The sequence below is a fragment of the Parasteatoda tepidariorum genome, chromosome 3 (genome assembly GCF_043381705.1).
Source record: "Parasteatoda tepidariorum isolate YZ-2023 chromosome 3, CAS_Ptep_4.0, whole genome shotgun sequence".
In the NCBI taxonomy this organism is placed as follows: Eukaryota; Metazoa; Arthropoda; class Arachnida; order Araneae; family Theridiidae; genus Parasteatoda; species Parasteatoda tepidariorum.
The window spans coordinates 83,825,980-83,841,002 of record NC_092206.1 but is presented as its reverse complement, the minus strand read 5'-3'; the positions used below and the strand labels follow the sequence as shown (position 1 = coordinate 83,841,002).

Here is a 15,023-nt window from a genome sequence, read left to right as displayed (position 1 = left end):
TTAGCCAATAACTATGCTCAATTACTTAGAATTGATTAATTTTGAATAACTTAGAATCTAATAACTATGCACAGTTTCTGAGGATCCAATCTTTGTAACAATTGAACAGAATTAAATCACTTTCCATATTTACTTAGCCAATAACTATGCTCAATTACTTAGAATTGATTAATTTTGAATAACTTAGAATCTAATAATTATGCGCAGTTTCTGAGGATCCAATCTTTGCGAACAGTTGAACAGAATTAAATCACTTTGCATATTTACTTAGCCAATAACTATGCTCAATTACTTAGAATTGATTAATTTTGAATAACTTAGAATCTAATAACTATGCACAGTTTCTGAGGATCCAATCTTTGTAACAATTGAACAGAATTAAATCACTTTCCATATTTATTTAGCCAATAACTATGCTCAATTACTTAGAATTGATTAATTTTGAATAACTTAGAATCTAATAATTATGCGCAGTTTCTGAGGATCCAATCTTTATGAACAGTTACTTAGAAGTAAATTCCTATGCAAATTTACTTAGTCAATAACTATACTGAATTACTTAAAACTGAATAATTGTGCAATATTACTTAGGATTCATTCGCTGGAAAAAATGGTACACTGACCTATTTATTAGTCACAGGAATGCAAATTAAAGTTAAAATTTGGCATGATCAATGGCCTCATTTGTTTATATTATTTGTTTTTTTTTCTTCAAAATTTGAATTTGTTCAAAAGTTAATACTTAGTTAGTTATGTGTCTTTTTGCAAATTTTTCTCGATTAATTTTGCTATACGTTACATTTTGCTTTACAACTTAAACTCTACAAGCCTTAGAAACTTGAAATTGTGATGGTTTGTAGAAATGTATGTACTTGAAATATGATGGAATAAAAAATTACGATTCAATTATTAGTTTGAAAATTATCAACTGTTAAACTTGTTGTGAAAAAAAAACATGTTGTCGGGGAAAAACATTGAAAAAAAAAACATGTCGACTGAAATACAACTACAGAGTTCAAATTTAACGTGCAGATAGAACCATTTTGGATAATAAATTTTACAAGACTTTTCTTTTTTAAAATTCTTATTTGTTTGAAAGCTATTGCATTTTTAAATGTTATTTTTTGCAATTTTCTTTTCTTTCAATAATAGGTATTTATCCATTGTTGTAGAAAACTTTGTCTTTCCTGCAATTTTCCCTTTATGAGATTACGCTTGACTTTTTAAAAGTAACAAAACAATTATTTTAAATAATTATAAAATACAATAAATTTTATTGGTTTTGTATGTAATATAATTTGTAATTTTTTAATTTTGTTTTGGAGTGTTCCACGGATATTAATGTTTCTTTTATTAAAAGAAATTAAAAATTTGCAAATAATATTAAATTACCCTGAATAGACGGAGAAAAAATAATCTGGTAAAATACTCGTACTGTATGATAATGAAATTTTGGGTAAAACGAAACCAAAATATATGGTATTTAAACCAATCATTTGGTTTAACCATCAAAATTTTTCCGTTCGTAATATTTACTTGAAATTCTGGTTTTCAAAATTATAGTCTTATTATCATATATTTAATAAAAAATATATATCTGAGAAGTAAATTTAACCGTATGAATTGTTTTTATTCCATGCTCTAAGGCATCATGATAAAATTACCAAATTTTACCACTTTTACAAAGTTTTACCATTTATCATAAAACCATATTCTATAGTTTATTTTACCAAAATTATTAGCAAAGTTCTTTGATAAAAGTACCCGAGCTCGGTAAAAGTCCTATACAGCCAGAAACGCAGTAAATTTTACTATATGAACATACTTTTTTCTCTTAGTAATAAGGCAGTTAAATACATAGGATAAATTATATAGTAGAGCAGTTAACAACAATAAGATATGGTATATTATTTTAATGTGCATAGCAAAATAAGAATATCAAAAAACTTAACGCAAAATAAGAATTAAAAAAGATAAATAATAAATATTTTCATGAAAATTAAATAAAATGAGCACATTAACCACATAATAAAGAGAATTCTATATTTACTCTTTCAAAGTACATACCTTAAAAATATCTAGCAACCTGGATACTAGAAACAATTAAACAAGAATTTAAAAAATAAATAAAATTAACTTTACAATTTTGTAAGTACTCGGAACTGTAGCACTATATTATAAGAACTCGGAACTTCGAATTGAAATCATTCTATTTAGAATATAAGCGTTAGGAAGTTGTAAATACTCTAGATGAACCAATCAAAATGTTCGATTAAACTGCTCTTTCTCCTTTTTATTCTTCAGTTTTTGAATTCGATAACAAAACCAATTTGTATCAGTGCTTGTTAATTATTTGTTTGATCTGCAAAATACAACACGATTACTTTTGTGTAGATTTAAGATAAGTGGAAATCAGGAGGAATATTATCTGCAACAAATGTTTGATATGATATTATTTTGTAATTCCCCTTTTTCAGATCGTCATCTTTTGTGTACCTAAAGACGTAAAAACACATGTACTTCGGCACCATTGATGCTTGTATCAAACAATCGAACCGATCTTCATTCTTATTTGCGCAGAATTTAATTAAATATTTTAAAGTCGTCATAGTTATCATAATAGAATAAGTGCAAGTGACGTCATCGTGGGTAAATAGTGATATTCGTTTATGTCACGATTCAACAACCAATCAGGATAGACACACACTCGTGACGCCACTTAATGACATCTAATTAAATCTGATCAGTGAATCGATTTATCTCGCTAATAAATGAAGCATAATTGCTGTAACGTTAACCAGCCGAACACAACATTAGGCCCAACCATGTGATTTAAATCACATGGTTGGGCTGATTAACAACATTAAATCTCATTAAATCATAAGACATTAAATCACATTATAATAATATAAGAACATTATAAGGCTTATAAGAATTTTAAAAACGTACAAAATACACCATAAATGAGCAATATTAAAGGTTTGACGTTAAAATTAGTATAATTAAGTTCAATTTCAGAATGATGTACAGCTATGTAATGATGTATAATTACGTGGTGACGTTGAATTAAATGCTTATTCACAATAACGGTCAATTAAGTAATCGAAAAGTACATTAATTTAGTATAATGCAAAAAAAACTTTCAATTAAGTGCAATTTCACAACGGAGTTTATCTAACCACAACTATCTAATAAGTATCTTTAATTACTTATATAATTTCTTAATGAGGTTATTTTAAGTAAAAATGTAGAATGACGTCGAATTATGAATAATTTTTTAACAACAGATAAATAGGAAAAAATAAAGTTGTACTTCATAGACTAAAGAAAGCTCTCCGTCATACACTGAGAATAAAATATCTTATTCTCATATTTTATTGTAATTCATATATACGATATATTTTAAGGATTTTGTAATATTTATTTTAGTTTCTGTTTGACAAGGAAAATATAAAAATCCTTTATAATTTTATAAGCAGTCAGGACTTCTAGAAAAGATAATTTTAAATCAAAAGAACCGAAATTCACAAGCTTATCACAGATATTGAAAATTTTTAACAATAGTCCAATAAAGAATATTAGCAAAAAGTAACTGGCAACTGACGCAATCTTAACTGCCTCATCATTTTCCGCGTTATAAATCTTGAAGAGCACTTGAAATTATCAGTATTTAAAATAGTCAACGACAATCTCTTATTAGTAGGTGATTAAAAAATTATTCGAAATTACAAATGAACAAATTATATACAAATGATGTATTTTAAAATAAATTAAATTTATATTAATTTACAAAGACAATTTCATGATGAAAGAAATTTAAAAATTGTGTATTTACCTATGCGCAATTTAACCGCACATAAACAGGAAAGCAACAAGTGCAGAATAACTCTGTTGACCACAGCACGAATTATAAAAGATAACTTTTTCTTTTAAACAGGGATTTGTTTTTACAGGGTGAGTGAAAAATACTCTGATTTAAAAGGTAAGATAATCCTCAAGATTATCTTACAATTATCCGGTCATATGCTGAAAACATAATATATTACTCTTACATTGTCCAAAGACTGAGGCGAGTTTTTTCTTATCGTCATACGATAAGGCTATCACTTTAGGTAGCCATATCAAGTTTTAAGAGGGCAAAAAATTTGATACGAATTATATTGTAAATATTGTTAATTTACTTATATTTGCTTTTTGTTTTTCAGCAACAATAAGGAATATTCTGGATGTGTTATTTAGTAGTCATTTTAGAGCTCACGAACATAAATCATGTCTTAAGTTTATAAAGAGCTGAGTAAAGTTTAATGTGTTATACTTTTTGTTTATAAAAAAGTTTTTGTACAAAAGAATAGTGAAAAATAATTTAAATGCAGTCCTTAGCTAAGTTATTAGACGCACAATACGATTCTAAATAAAAAATCTTAATTATCAGATAATACTATACAGCTTTATTGTTTTTACGCGACTGAAACCGGTTTGTACTTGTTTACGTTCGAGTATCAATTAGTCAAATTAGACGATATGTAATATAAATTCGATGATTGGATACATTATTTTATTTTATAACTATCGTTGAACAGCCGACCCAATTTTGTGGGTTTACGACTACTAATGTTCAACTCCGTAGCCTTGTAATTTAAAACCCAATCCAGAAGACAAGGAAACTCCTGGATCGAGTATTGGGAGAAATTTTGCTTCCGTGGAGGACTTTTTTGATGGAGCTAACCCGCATTTGCGTTTACATGGAGAGGAAGAACACGAGAACCCTCCACGGTTAGCCAAACGGCAAGGGGACTCTAACTCATGATCCGTCAACTGTTGAGGATATTTCACGTCAGCACTGTGGTCGGCGCAAGCCGGATGCAGAATTCGTATCGACTGGGATTCGAACCCGGTTTATAAATATAGAATATTTATCAGGTATTATATAAGTAAATTCTAATAATTCGACCAAATTAGTAGACGCACTCTAGCTTTTTAATAATTACATGTTTAGCACGAGTTTATATGCAATACTTTTATATTTAAACATACATGTAATGGGTTTTTAATCAGGAGATTTTTTATATACTTCCTATTTGTATTTATTTTTAACAAATTGCATTTATTTTTAACGAATTGCATTATTATGTTAACCAATTGATACAAGAATGTAAACAAGTGCAAACCGGTTTCAGCCACGTAAAAACAATAAAGCTGCATAGCATTACCTAATAATTAAGATTCTACATAGAATCTCATAGGGCGTCTAATAAAATGGGTAGATATCCTCAGTGGTAGACGGATCATGGGTTAGAGTCCCCTTGCCGTCAGGCTAACCTCGAGAATTTGACAGTCTTATTGTAATAAAATATAATTTTTTCCAATAAATAAGACTAGTCCTTGTGTAATTCTCAAAATACCATTCCTTTTAAATAATGGAAGAGGTTTTTTTCTTTCGAAAACTTAGTTTTTTTTTTTGCTAATAAAAATGTTTATAATAAATTTTGTTTACATAATTCATAATTTTTTATAATCATAGACACTGATATTATTAAAAAAAAAGGCAATAAGGCAATAATATTGTTCAAATTTGCATCAACTTTAGTAAAACGCTGAATTTTTATTTAGATTATCGAGAATGTTTAAATTTTCTTGCTGAGATGGCATGCAATCAAATTCGATAGAATTTGATAAAAAAAATGTATATATGTCAATGTTGATGCAAAAATACTATCTCTTTCCATATATCTGTTTACTTCATGCATGAATCGAGGAATGGATAAGATAAAAAAAATACTTTAAAAAGAACTTCAAGTTCTTAGCGTTAGATGTGGAACATCTATTCGATAGATACAGAAAAAAAAAAGCGTGAGCGTTAATGAAGCATTTCGTGATGTTATGAGGAAATTTCTCTTTTAAAAACTCGTTGCGTAGCAACCACATCTGAAATTTAGCCTCAAATAATGAAAACAAATTATATATTTTATAAAATCTTCAGCATTGTCGAGCAATAGGGAAGAGCTTAAGAGGACGCCATATCACTGGAGAAACTTTTCGTCATAAATTCTCTTTCACCTCCATAACTAATTTAAAATTTAAATTAAAGAAAAAGTCAGTTCAGACAAACTTAGAGTAAGTCCTGAAGTTTGAAATGTCGAAAAAAAAAATTCGAAATATCAAAATACAAGGAATTTTATCGGAAGATAAATTCTCTATTGAGTAATCCTAAGTTATTTTCTCATAATTTATTTTCATATTTGGATATTTTAAGTATTTTCCTTTAGTAATTTGAAACTTCATGGATTACTCTGAGTTTGTCTGAATTCACTTTTTTATTCTTTAAATTTTAAATTAGTAATGGAGGTAAAAGAGAATTTGAGACGAAAAATTTCTCTGTTGATAAGGCGTCCTCTGAATAAAATGTTCCTTGATCAGTGAGTTATTTGATACAATTTTGTTTAAGCAATGTAAAGTTTTGGTGTGTTAAAACAACTAAACGCAATTTTTTAAGAGTGCTATTTATTCTGATTATTAATTTTAATTAAATAATCTAATTGTACTAAGATATTTGGGATAATTTTTTTAATTACAGCTATCCTTATCTATTTATTTATTTAATATAAAATCTCTTCACTACACAAAAACTGTTTAAAAACAATGCTTGCGTTACACAACATAAAATAATTTTGCATTGTATATTGAAATGAAAACTGTTTGAAAACAAATATACTTTTCAATATAAAACAGCCTTAATACATCATACAAGGTATGAATACATTAAGGACATTAATAAAATAAGCAAGGAATGGAATGCGGAGGATTATAATTCAAATTTCTTTGAAGGTGGATCACATCCTTTTATCTGAGCTATCTCCTGAGCTGTTCTAATTCCTATTTTAATTGACAAGTCTATGGATTTTGTGAGTGCATATGTTGAGAGGAATGCACCTGCTAAAGCATCTCCGCATCCAACGCTGTCTACGACCTTCATCCCTTCTGGTACTTCAAAGTACTTCAGAGTACCTGAATCATCAGCTACGATGACTGGTTCACGGCCACGCGTTACCACAACGCAATAGGAACGAGTTGATGATTTGCGGTACTGCGTGCGGTACTGCGTGCGGTCACGAGTTGATGATTTGCGGATGAATGAGTACCAAATATATAAATATAAGTATCGATAATGTGGTATCGATATTATTTTTGGTATCGATTTGAACACTGTGCAGTTTTAATAAAGATACTATGGAAAGTGGTTTTTACGGTCCATTGAGAAAGATAAGTTCCCGAAAAAATTCCTTGATTGTGGCAAATTGTGAGAGTCATGAGTTGCCTTCAGACAACAGCAACATGCCAAATGATAGTGAATTCAGTTAATCTCTATTTTGATGGGATGCTGAACTACTAAAAATTAGTTTTGCTTTAACTATTGAACATAGAAAAAAAAATTCTGGAAAATTACCGTTGTGGCATTTTTGGTAAAAAAGCAACAACATTAATTCTGGTTAATACAACCGAAATATACGGTACTTAAACCATTTATTTGGTAAATTTTCTGTTCATATGGCAACGATTTAGCAGAAAGTTTGGTTTTCAAAATTATAGCTCTTATTATCACACATTTAGTAAAAAAAACAAGACTGAAAAGTTAATTTAACTGAATAAATGGCTTTTATGCTATGCTGTAAGGTATGATACAATTGCCAAATTTTACTGCATTTAACCAAATTTTATCACTAATTATAAAATTCAATTTCATTGTTCATTTTAACAAAATTATTACCAATGTGCTTTGTTAAAAATTACCCAGCTTTTGGTGTTCCCACAAAGCTAGAAACACGGTAAACTGTACCATATTCTGGTAGTTTTGGACATATCTACCAGATTAATAAAGAAACATCTTAAAGATTAATTTTTGTTTCATTAAAATAAAGTGTTTTAAAAATTTGTTTTATATTAATTAATTGTTTAAGTAATTAAAAAAAATCATTGTTAACATGTTAATAATGATTAATAACAAATGCATCAATATATTTTTATTACATTTCAAGGAATTTACCTGATATTGACTGTTGACCGATCAAGGCTTCTCCAAAAGTTACAATTTCGCTTTCATTACCAAATAGAAAATCTATCCTGGGCATTATTTGCAAGATTTCTTCTTTATATTGTCTGCAGATATATTCGGCTGACAAACTGAAAGCAAAAATCTGAAAAAAAGTATCAGATTTTCCATATTATATTTGAGCAGCAACGTTTTTTTTCTATGTTATGTAAGCTGAACATTATTTAAAAAATATTTAAATGAGAAAAACTAAAATCTATGCTTTAATGCCGAACATCTTTATTAAATATATATTTTTTGTTATTTTATACAGAAGATAGAGAACTTAATCAATTATTTGAAGGCTTTATTTGAACAGTGGGACAGCTTTAATTTGGTTCATTTTTATGTACAGTGTGTTAAAATAAATGAATTAATGAATTGTTTTAACAATTTGATTATTTGCACTCTTTATTTGGCAGGAAAAATGGGTTGAAGCTAATTTTAAAATGAAATCAAATTGATTTCTTGGGAAATAAAAATGAGTCTAACTCCGTTTTTCTACAAAAAAGACTCGAACTATTTTTCAAATATGGCTTCCATGTTACTTTGTTTTTCATACAATTTGCTTTCATTTTCGTGCAATTTGTTTTTTCATACAATGTTATTTCAAAAATAAAAGTAAATAAATAAATATATAGATAAATATATAAATAAATAAATATATAAATAAATAAATATATAAATAAATAAAATTAAAATGAGTTATAATTCCACTATAAATATTAATACTATTATAAATTATAATTCCACTACAAATTATAATTCCAGTATAAATTATATTTCTATTATAAATTGAAATCCAATATAATATATTAATAGCAGAAAAGTAAATGGTTCAGTTTTGAATTCAATTTTAAAGCACGATTTCAAAATAACAAAAAGCGTATAGAGTTTCATTATTAAATTTTGATAAACATACGGTGTATGAAAACGACGTAACAAACATTTGGTAAACAAACATTTGGTATGAAAACGATCCAACTACGAAAAAAGGTATCTTGACAGGTATGTTTCAAAAGTACATATATTTTTGAAAAGTACGTATCTTTTTAAGAAAAAATGATATTTAGAAAAGTGCATTTAATAAAAATATGTTAAAATTATACAATTTAAAAATATTAAATGGGACAATACACGGTGCTTCGTAATTACCATTCAAGATATGCACATTTATAAACCTTGTGAGATATTAATTACTAAAAAAGAATGCACATTCTGCGTCACAAATTAACGTATACGACAGGAAAAAAATCTATCGTGATCTAATAATTTACTTGTGAGAAAGAAAGGCTAAAAATAAAAAAAAAGACCTATTTGATTGCAACAGAAGACAGAGAGGAATCAAAATGCGATAATTAGAAACACTTTTAAGTCGCGTAAGACAATTAAACTACTTTTGATATTTTTTACTCATTGTATAAAATGGGTGTTACTTTGGGTTTGAAGGCGTGCGCACTTTGTTTGGACGTCATCACACTTTTCAACTGTTCTCAAGAGTAATAGCAAATAGTGCGCATGAGTCGTCATTGAATGAGTTGCTATGGCGACAGCTGCTGTTTGTTTATTTTTATTTTCCCCAGCAGGTATTTTTAATGTATTTACATAATAATAATTTAAAGTATCTTTTATATTCTTTTTATTATTAACTTATAATTACTGTCTTGACGGTGATTTTAATACAAATAAGAATACTGTCAAAGGAAAAGTATTTTGTGACGTCTTGAAACGTGTATATAGGCAGGATTTGAAAACCAATTCGACGACAAGAGGATAAACATCAATTGAAACAATTTTTGCAACCCATGATTTGAAATGTTGTGGCATTTATCGGAGCCATCTAATCCAGAAAAAAAGCATTTGGCCCATGAGTAACCAGTGATCGTAATAAAGCGATCACATTTTTTTATCTTGCTTTCCTCACTAGTAATTCGAAAAACTTCGATAAAATTTTTTCATTTTCAAAAGTCGTTTTTATCAAGATACTAAAACTAGATAAATAAGGGCGGTGAATAATGAACACCCTGGATGTTATATAGTACCTGACTCTCAGAGCATACATTCGCTAATTCATGGACTACATCAGGTGAATGACTGAATAGGTAACCGACAGCAAATACATGACTTGCTTCAGATAACTTGCTTTTAATGTGCTCTAAATGTAAATGTTGAGAGGAAATTTTTGCAGCCGCTGCTTGAGATGTGATCATGGATCGACCTCCTTGTTCTGTGAGCAAACATATACAAGTACCAGTACTTTCACCTGGTATGGCCACATTCAAAGAGGTAATGTTCTCCAATTGTAAAATATTGTTGAGCCAATCTTTGTAAGTATCATTGCCAACACAACCTACAAAACACAGATATTGTTAAATTGCTATTCTTTTAAACCTTATGTAGAGGTTTTTCTCTTTAGTAGTTCTTTTTGATCTGCTAGTTACCTTGACGGACAAACAACTTTTCTTTTTTTAAAAGGTATAATCGTAAAACTTTTAAGGTGAAAAATAGGTTTAAAAAAAACTTCTTCTAATTGATAATTAAAATGAAAGAAATTTACCCAGCTTCGAGCTCTCAAACTGTCAAACAAGACGCTCTTCATCACGATGAAATCACGAGAAAAGTGATGTTTTTATGTGGAATCACGTGATCACGTGGAATTTTTTTTCGTGGTTTCGTCAGAATGAGAAGCGCCGTGTTCGAACTCTCCAACAATGTCGAATTTTCTTCCGCTTTAAATGGGTAGTTGCACTCAAGTAGAAGAAGAAGATCATGTATACCCACACATGTGACCTATGACAGATGTTCATTGGAGCGTAGATGCTGTACTTTAATTTATTTTCGACAAACTTTACGTGATTCGTTTTGATTCTCTCATTCAAAATCGCAGTATGATAGATGGTCTGAGAAAAAATTTATAATGCTTCTTGGAAACATACTCATAATAGACTTACAACAACTGCCTCGTATTTTCATTTACATGTTTTAACTTTAAAGGTAGGATGTAAGATTAAATAATAAGGAAAGCGATCATGCATTCTACCTGAACAGTACGAAACAATGAATTACGTGTTCAAAATTTGCTGAAAAATCCAGCATTTTTGTAAAAAAAAATTGTGGGACAAATGTAAGCTTTTTCACGCTTCCTATGAATGAATTTTACTACACATTCGTACATCTACTCTGCAAGTATGCCGTCCAGACAAAGTATAGATAAATAAATGTATTTCTAGGTGTTTCATAAAATTTACCGGGAGTTGTATGACAATAGAAAACTTAATATAAAAAAGCAGTTAAATGTTATAAGGGAAAACCTTCGCTATGGGATGCTGTTTGAAATACTACTCTACAAAATGGTTAAATATCCATTTAAATTGTTACTTTATCGCATTCAACAAAAATAGTTAAATAACTATAAAAATGATATTAAAACTGTCAAACTTTCTTAAAATTGTTTTTTCCTAATACGGTTAAACAACCAGAATTCTATCCGCGACAACTAGGTGCACCTTATAAAGCCATTTTGTTCCATGCAGCTGTGTACATATTGTAGCTGAGAGAACTAACGAGTCATCTCATGACTGGCAAAACAGGAGTTCGAATCCCAACGTTGATAGTACAATATTTCCTCCATTCCTTCACTACGTGAAGAGTTTCCAGTATTCTGTATTTTTCAATCGGTGACTCAACGAAGCTATCATTCACGAATGTAAGGCGCAGAACTCACACAGCTCAAATGTCCTCTTAAGTTTCATTTTTATGGTTTAGAGACTATGTTAGCTGTAAATGACTACAAAACCGTATAGTTTTGTACTCATGGTTTTTTAACCATACCAGTTGTAAATCATAAAGGTAAAATTTTTTATTACCATAAACTTTATGCAGAATAGGATGGAGATCCTGCTGCCGTGATTTCAGAATGAAAATTCCAACAGTGTAAGCTTAAATCTCATGTCAAGAAATAAATAATAAATGAACAATAAACTGGATTAATATCCTTACCAATGAAAGATACATATCCTTTATTGTCGAGAATCCACTTTGCGATTCGTGCTGAGTTCAGAGCGGATCCACCGGCGGACAGGTACGAATCTGGATCTTTGAAAAGTTTGCAAAGCAAATCATTGTGGTTTTCAGAAGCCCTAATACAGCCATCAGGTCTTAGGCCATATTGTGTGAGAGTTTCTGCGTCACATTTTGCAGTGATATCAACCAGAGGACTTCCAACAAATACTAAGCGCACGGCATTCTGAAAGCAAGACTTATTTTGCATGAAAAAATAAATTAAGAGCAATAAGAATTAGCAGTTTCAAACAGCATCCCATAGCGAAGGTTTTCCCTTATAACATTTAACTGCTTTTTTATATTAAGTTTTCTATTGTCCTACAACTCCCGGTAAATTTTATGAAACACCTAGAAATACATTTATTTATCTGTACTTTGTCTGGACGTTCGCTAACAACTTAAGAATGGGTGCTCCGGCGGAAAATACCCAGAAAGGCAAAAAATACTATCGATTTTACAGAAGTAAATTTTCCTTAAAGGAAAAAATATATACATTGCTCTTACTACCTTATAGTTTTCAACTGAACAGTGCAACTTTTAACTGAACTTTTAGTGCATCTTGTTTCATTATAAAATAGACAATTTATTAAAGAATAACTAAATTAACAATAAAAAATAAGTAAAAAAATTACAGTGGCATCTATACTGTATATGTTCATGATAGATATCGAAGAAATAGGTTTTTTTATGGCCCTTGAAGATATAAAAACAGGACAAAGTAGTTTGATTGTGGTAAATTCTAAATATCACCAGTTGTCTAGAGCCATAACATTATGATAGATGATACAGAATTCAGTTCATCTTTATATTGATTGGATGAACGACTAAGTACATGTTTTGCTTTATCTAATAACGTAAAGTCACTGAGAAGGGCAACAAATAATAACAAATAAAAAAAATTGAATTAGTTTAGCTTCATTATTTGTGTTGTTATTTGTCTTACAGTTTTGTGCTTGATATTTTATTGTTGTTGAGTACTGATTCATTCTCTTTTTACACCTCGTACAAGGATCGGGAATTAAACTTGTTTATAATAAGTATAAAATACGATGCACATACGAGTTACTAAAGTTCTTTTTAAGATACAATTTTAAGTAAGAACACTTAGTTTAGGAGATCTACATGCATCTTAAAATAGAATTATTTGATAAATTAAATATACGTGTTGTACAGAGAGATTAAGTTTTATTCGAGTTCGTCTAAACAGAGAAGCGGATATAAATTAAATATTGAAGAATTTAATACGATTGACAAGTATTTAACAATTAAAATATAATTATTCTTATTACACACTTAAAACGTACTTATATTTTGCAGCGGGGAACTTTTGTTTCTGTAGGTTTGTCCTGTAGGCATTTCTTTTAACGGTAAGAAAAAGAAAAAAAAATACTCACTCTATTCCATAATTGAATGTAAACAATCTACTCACGATATCCAAAGTACGCTAAAATTGGTGAATTTGGTGAACGAAAACATTTTACGAATGGAGTGATCTTAGTGCAAGCATCTTACATTATTGATATGGAGATTAAAGTACATATGGACGCTTTTAAAAAATATATATAGACGCTCGATTTGGTGTTAACTTAAATTAAAATGTTCCTTCTCACAGTATTTTTGGTTATTTAACATCAAATTTAGAGAGCTATTATGCCACTACTTTTTACAGTATATTAACTACTGCTTAAATTTCGTTACATTTCACTTAAATCACCTTTAAGTTAAAACGAAAAAATATTGAGTTCGTCATGGTTATTAAATATGGAATAGCTTGAGTTACTACAATATATTAAATTGTTGATATTGAGATTAAAGTATATGTGGACGCTTTTTAAGTATATATGGACGCTTTTAAAGTATATATAGAGGCTCGATTTGGCGTTAACTTAAAAAATAAAATGTTCCTTCACACAGTACTTTGGGTTATTTAACATCAAATTGAGTAAGCTACTATACCACTATTTTTACAGTACATAAACTACTGCGTAAATTTCGTTACATTTTACTTAAATCACCTTTAAATTATAACGAAAAAATAATGCGTTTGTTATGGTTATTAACATAAAAAAATCAACGAATGCTATTAAGTTTTTTTTACAAAATTCCTGCTTTAAATAAAGTGTTTCACAATTTAAATTAATCATGTAATAATGACTTTTTAATTGGTTAATATGAATGTAGTTAATTAACTACCCTGTAAATTTCATTACATTTTTTTATCAATTCGTCTTCTAACTATCATATACAAGTAGTGTCTGCGTTATAATTAAGCACGTAAAAAAATAAACGAATGATTTTATTGCGTTTATTAAATTCCTGCCATAAACAATGTGTTTTAAAATGTAAAATGAAAATGCAATAATGTTTACATTTCCGTTAAATTAAAATTTTTTTATTTATTCATGCAAGAAAAGCTAAAAGATAATGAGCTTAAAATGAAGTTTAGTTATAATATATTGATCTGAAGATCATTTTGTTAAATCAATTCGCGATCGCAACGAACTATAGGGGGCGTTGTTGTATGAGACTAATACTTGCGATTTCTATATGAACAGTCATTCAGTTACGCTAGAGACGTCGTTAATGTAGCACGTAGTATTACAACGTTCCTTCTTTATTGTGGCTAATTAAATTTAAAAAAGAAAAATACTTGATATTCTTTCTTGTACAACCGAAAACAAAATGGTATCTCTTTTTATTAGAGAAGGAATATCCAAAACACATCGGAAAAATATTTGTACATTAACAGAAAAAAATATGTATATTCTTATAAGAGTTAAAACCTAATGCCCGAGAAATAGTATTACTAAATTTAATGATATAACATGAAAGGCCCATTTAAACTTTACATTCTATAGTTTTAAGAATCATATTA

General features: G+C 28.9%; 2 protein-coding genes across 6 annotated transcripts in view; both read right to left on the bottom strand.

Annotated features, from left to right (window-relative positions):
* Positions 1 to 4,068, bottom strand: part of LOC107439357 (adenosine kinase) — a 45,087-nt gene extending 41,019 nt beyond the window's left edge. Inside the window, exon 1 of one of the 5 annotated variants that reach the window (XM_071178909.1) lies at positions 3,836 to 4,068. The gene's annotated coding sequence lies outside the window, so the exon portion shown is untranslated. Of the gene's footprint in view, positions 1 to 2,067; positions 2,708 to 3,835 lie in introns of those variants that run through there. The other 4 variants (XM_071178912.1, XM_071178913.1, XM_071178910.1 and 1 more) reach the window with 4 other exon arrangements.
* A 2,492-nt stretch (positions 4,069 to 6,560) lies between these two features.
* LOC107452798 (uncharacterized) overlaps positions 6,561 to 15,023 on the bottom strand; it is a 10,026-nt gene continuing 1,563 nt past the window's right edge. Inside the window, exons 2-6 of the mRNA XM_043042444.2 lie at positions 12,086 to 12,332; positions 10,129 to 10,436; positions 8,026 to 8,192; positions 7,789 to 7,859; positions 6,561 to 7,203 (exon numbers count right to left, since the gene is read on the bottom strand). Of these exons, the coding sequence (XP_042898378.2) occupies positions 6,803 to 7,203; positions 7,789 to 7,859; positions 8,026 to 8,192; positions 10,129 to 10,436; positions 12,086 to 12,332 (1,194 nt within the window). The 3' untranslated portion in view covers positions 6,561 to 6,802. The remainder of the gene's footprint in view (positions 7,204 to 7,788; positions 7,860 to 8,025; positions 8,193 to 10,128; positions 10,437 to 12,085; positions 12,333 to 15,023) is intronic.